This window comes from Mytilus trossulus, chromosome 9 (genome assembly GCF_036588685.1).
Source record: "Mytilus trossulus isolate FHL-02 chromosome 9, PNRI_Mtr1.1.1.hap1, whole genome shotgun sequence".
NCBI classification, from domain to species: Eukaryota; Metazoa; Mollusca; class Bivalvia; order Mytilida; family Mytilidae; genus Mytilus; species Mytilus trossulus.
This window is the reverse complement of record NC_086381.1, coordinates 61,129,677-61,135,163: the sequence shown is the minus strand read 5'-3', so window position 1 is coordinate 61,135,163 and position 5,487 is coordinate 61,129,677. Positions and strand designations below refer to the sequence as shown.

At 33.2% G+C, this 5,487-nt stretch overlaps 1 protein-coding gene across 1 annotated transcript; it reads right to left on the bottom strand.

Moving 5' to 3' along the window:
* Window positions 1–909: 909 nt before the first annotated feature.
* On the bottom strand, window positions 910–5,269 carry LOC134684082 (sulfotransferase 1C4-like). Its single transcript, XM_063543366.1, has 4 exons — window positions 4,946–5,269; window positions 4,232–4,332; window positions 3,444–3,606; window positions 910–1,042 (listed from the first exon to the last, which is right to left on the bottom strand). The coding sequence occupies exons 1-4, from the start codon at window positions 5,241–5,243 to the stop codon at window positions 912–914; spliced, it is 693 nt and encodes a 230-aa protein (XP_063399436.1). The 5' UTR covers window positions 5,244–5,269; the 3' UTR covers window positions 910–911.
* Between the last annotated feature and the right edge of the window lie 218 nt (window positions 5,270–5,487).

Genomic DNA, 5,487 nt, shown 5'->3' with positions numbered 1-5,487 from the left:
TAGATTTAATTATGATGAAATCAAATATGGTTAGTTTAAGTTTATATTGAATCAATGGCAGATCCAGAGGAGGACACCTTTTTTGGAGGATCAATGCATTTGAATGAGGACATATAGTTGGACCCCCTTTTTTCCTGGGTTGGGACCCCCACCTACCCACCTCCTTTTAAAACTGCTGGATCCGCCGGAACAACGTATTACATTATAAAGGTCAGATAATGTTGTTATGTAAAACGAGCCATCCTGACTCCCGGAATGACAAATGTTTTAACAATTGAAATAATAGTGCCTCCCCCCCCCCCCCCCCCCCCAATAACAACGACACAACACCGAAACGCAACACACACAGAAACAGACCAATCATCAGACAAAACACCACGAGAATAACAAATGTAACATGAAAACCAAATACATGAATTTGGGATAGACAAGTACCGTGCCACGTCTTATCTCAAACGACTCAACGTCAAAGATTTCTTACAAATTATAAATCAATTCTAGCCGTAGAATTTATAAATCAATTTTAGCAGTAGGATTTATAAATCAATTATATAGCCGTAGAATTTATAAATCAAATCTAGCCGTAGAATTTGTAATCAATTCTAACCGCAGAACTGTTCTAGAAGTAGAACTGACCAAAGATCTGGTCAGTTCTAGATAGAACTGTCAGGATCAGTTCTAGGGTAGAACTGTCAGGATCAGTTCTAGGTAGAACTGTCCAAATCAGTTCTAGCTAGAACTGACTAAAAGGTGTCAGGCTGACAGTTCTACGTACTGTCCTAGAACAGTTCTCCTGACAGATTCTGACAGATTTAATGAGAGGTTAGAACTGATCTCCACTGTAATAAACACAAATCACCTACAACACGAAACACGCGTCTGGCGTAGACAATTGAAATCCTGATAGATTATTACTTTATTGTACATAATTCTAAATCAAACATAGATTTGTATGAACAGTCTTGAAACTCTTCAACATATTGGGCATCAAATTGTTCATTTTGTGCTACTGTGAAGTGGTTTTTCCAGTCTCCTACTATTCCTGAAACATAGTGATAATGAACGTGTTTTCATAAATTATAACTTTGATTAATGAACATGCACATTAATGAGTTGATTTCTTTATAGGATAAAATCACCATTCTTTTTAGTGATGGTTTGGAAAGAAATAAAATTCTATAATCATTGTACGTTTAATTATAAAAAAAAATGTAGTTTTAAATGGAACACGTATTCTAATTGGCTGGAGTTTTTTTCTCCATTATCTCATATATTTATTGACTTTTGGTTGCTTAACGCAAGTGGCTTAACGTCCAGTGTCTTCCAGTGTTTCTCCAACCGTAAAAGACATATTAATTTTGTTATATGTCCGTGACGTCATCAACACTTTGCCATTATGATATCGTTAAATATAGAGTTTTAATTAATAGAACTGAGTGATTGTCATAGCATAACCTAAACAATATGACTTTGTGGGTTATTTAGTGAGCACCATTTTTTTAATGTTATTTCTTCATAGCCAGAACAAATATTACATGTAGAATCATTACTTAAATGTTAAATTACAGGATAAATCATATATTAATCGTACATTGTAGAAAATGGGAATTTCGTATATTCTCGCTATGAAACAAATAAAACACTCGGAAAATCTCGCGTTTTGATTATTAATTGCTAACAACTAAATTCTGCATATTTTTCAGTGAACGAACACTTCTTATATGTTATGATAGCTTTACAGGATTTACTGTTTGCAATAGCATGAATTGTTATTTATAATAAGAATGTTCTTATCCCGGGCATAAAAACAATGCCGTATTTGGTGAAACCTTTTCAACTTTTGATCTTCAGTGCTGTATAACTTTGTACTTTTTCACTTTCGATCTTTTATATCTGGGCGTCACTTGTGAGTCTTGTGTGGACAAGGCGCGTTTTTGTCGTATTGAAATTTAAACCTGATGCTTTTTGTTATCTATTAATCATGTTTTTCTTTGTCTAATATGTTCTCCTATTTATTTGTATTGTAGTCCTGTAATATTATGTTGTCATTTCAATGTTATATTTAACTTTGCCATTAAAGTGCGAGGTTTGACATGCCACAAAACCAGTTTCAACCCACCACTGTTATTCCCCTCTAAAAGTGTCCTGTACCAAGTCAGGAAGATGGTCATTGTTATATTATTGTTCGTTTCTGTGTGTGTTGCATTTTTACGTTGAGTCGTTTGTGTTTTCTCTTATTTTTTAGATATTGAGATAAGACGTAGCACGGTACTTGTCTATCCCAAATTCATGTATTTGGTTTTCATATTATATTTGTTATTCTCGTGGTGTTTTGTATGATGCTTGGTCCGTTTCTGTGTGTGTTGCGTTTCGGTGTTGTGTCGTTGTTCTCCTCTTATGTTTAATGCGTTTCCCTCGGTTTAAGTTTGTTACCGCGATTTTGTTTTTTGTCCATGGATTTATGAGTTTTGAACAGCGGTATACTACTGTTGCCTTTATCTAACACATGAAACTGCAGTTTACAATTATTGAAAAGCTCGTTTAAAATAATCATTAGAGATGTTTAACTAACACTGGAAAGTATTACATACATATCAGGATAACTTTTAATGTGAAATCACAAAAGATAGCTTTATATTGAACGCAATGTATTAATTCGAGTAAATCTAAAAAGATCTGTTTATCTGCTCTAATCAAAAGATTATCCTTCTCGTTTGTAGTATGTTGGGTTCAAGTTGCGGAATGTTTAGTTTTCCATGTAATGCTTTGTAGTTTGCTGTTTTTCGTTTTGTCGTTAATTGTGCTTTGTCATGGTGATGTTGATTTTTCTTTTCGTCCATTTTCTTAATTTTGAATTCTTTTTCATCCTTTATGATGTCAGCCTTCTCTGATTTTTAAACTTAAATATTGATAGGAATAGACACATAACACTAGAATTACATGTACTGTTATTTTTTCTATATTTGCATGTCTAGCACAAACACAACTGAAATGAGCTTTTATTAATGAAATATTTAATGTTATAAAAGAAGATCTAAATTCGTATCATATTGACTTCATGATTTTGCGTGCATAACATAACGGGAACATGTTACTTTTAAAAGAAACGTCAGCAACGATATTAAATTTAATGCACAGAAATACCTTCAAGTTGGTGCTTGTAAGATTGATTACTAAATTTCCAAATATTTTTCATTTATTAAACGATTATAATAAAAAATACAGATTATTTAGAATTGGAGCAAAACAGCCTTGTGCATACTCCAAAACAGTGACAATGTACATGTAGTCTTTTCTCCGAACCTCTGTCTTATGTAAATTTAGCGAAGAAACTTCACCGCTGTTTCAAAATTGGCAAGCGCCAATCGAAGATTACGTATCTGGCATATTTTTGACAAATATATTTAAGTTTCCTTTAAGATAAAAAGGAGTATTAAAGTTACCTTTTCTATATATGTGTGTAATCCCGTCCACAGCTTTTGAAAAATCAATCTTATTTTCTTTCATGTTCTCAAATGATGTTGCTTTTGCAATGTCTTCTATAAGTTTATCTGTGCATTGTACTTCTAGGAAGTCGGCTAGCTTCCTAATTTCTGTTTTGGGATCCTTTATTATCCATTAAAAAAATAGATAACCATTAAAGTGAGAAACACAACCCGTTACAAGCTCACATGCACATATATATTTTAAGTGTACTTTAAAATGACTGCATGTATGTACAAATGTATATGGAATTGGATATATATCAGTGTGTGCATTTACTTAGCCAGATATCAGTTTATGCATAAAAAATAAAACATGACAAACACCATGTTTTTTATTTTTTTTTGAATTCATATTCAGCTCAAAGAGTTCTTAATACATAACAATATATTGTAAATTTGTAAACATAAAAAGAGCCGTCTTATTACGCGTACCTCATTTTGAAAATCTTGTAACATGTATAGCAATGAATTACAATAATGAAACACAATGAAACACACAGTTAAAAGTTTGTCGGAGCGAGAGATAATGTATAAGAATATATTGTTTTCACTACTGTCATCTGAAATAATGAACAGCAAACAATCGTGCTTTCATATTTTTTTTTGTTTTAACTGAGTGAAGATACAGGTTACATAATCATTTGTCGACGTCTTGTATGTGATTAAGCATAAACCAAGAATATAAACTAAGGTTATATTTGGCTGGAGATTAATTTATATTGATTATAAAATATACAATAACAAACCTTTTTCATTTCCTCATAAGAGCAAGTGAATATCATGCCAGGATAGTCTTTCTCTGCTTGTTCAATACCCTTTTCATAAGTGTACCATGATCCATATGCACCTACAAATATCCAATTGTATAAGTCAATCAAAATGCACTTATTATGCACGGTATCCACCTGCACATAATTATTTGTAGTAGAAAATGCCTGCGAATTCGCAGTTCATTTGTGCAAGTAATGAAACAAAGAGTTTTGAAATTTCGCGAGTGGTACGTCGACTGCATGAACATGCACACAAGCGACATCAGGAACCTCCTGCCTTTTATTAGTCTTGTATTTAAAAAAAAAAAAAATGTTAACTAATTTCGCGGAATTTTGTCTGTCAGTTACTTCCATTTTTGCTGAACTAATATATAGTGTTGTTAAGGGGTCACATGAAGACTAGGTTGTTTTCCGCTCTTTGGTTTGGTTGTTCTCTATTTAACACCTTCTCCGTTTCCATTTTCAATAATATGTTTGTTTATTAGTTTTTTATATCACTTCATTGCATCTGTCCCCATAGCAGCCACAGCAGTCACTTTTTTTTGGGGGGAAAGGGGGGGGGGGGGGGTAAAGCCGAGGTACCAAGAATTAACCACTGTCTACATAGATTTCGATCAGTGTACTATAATAATTGCTAACACATTCGCAAATACAATTTTTATTCTTTTTATTAATGGATCAATAACTTACATTTTGCCGACATCCACAAGTCGAAAAACTCATTCCAAGTTCCAAAGAAGCTAAGAAATATATTGTCTTTCCTCGAATGGTGATAATACGATGCGCATGTGTCTTTCGGGTTTCTAATCATGTGTATTATCTTGCCCCTATGTTCGATGTGTCCCTTCGGAAGATACCGGAACTGACAATGAGTGTTGAGTAGTCTAGGCGATGGAAGGTCTTCCGTGACAGAAAAGTCGGAAATGGTTTCCAGCATCGTCGTAGCTTTGTTTATATTATCGAGTTCTGCTGTTTTTCGGATTAACATACTGGTGATTTCGTTTATCCAATGTGTTCCTGGGAAAATGAATATTAACATCGTTAAAGACATGCATGTTTATAAAACTGGACAACATACAAAAGTGGGAAAATATCTGAAAAATTTCAATAATAATTTCACAAACAATACAAAATGCACACAATGCGCGTCGAGTTCGAATATAATACATGAATATTAACTCATATGACTCGAGCTTAATTTTAATCAGTCGTGTTTGTTTAATGTTACAGAA

What these genes read in the sequence shown, in the direction of transcription:
- LOC134684082 (XM_063543366.1), bottom strand. Translation starts at nt 5,243, where the DNA reads ATGTTAATCCGAAAAACAGCAGAACTCGATAATATAAACAAAGCTACG. An exon ending in CTTGTGGATGTCGGCAAAAT is followed by an intron (nt 4,333 to 4,945) that starts GTAAGTTATTGA and finishes GGATATTTGTAG; the next exon opens with GTGCATATGGATCATGGTAC. An exon ending in TACACACATATATAGAAAAG is followed by an intron (nt 1,043 to 3,443) that starts GTAACTTTAATA and finishes ACTATGTTTCAG; the next exon opens with GAATAGTAGGAGACTGGAAA.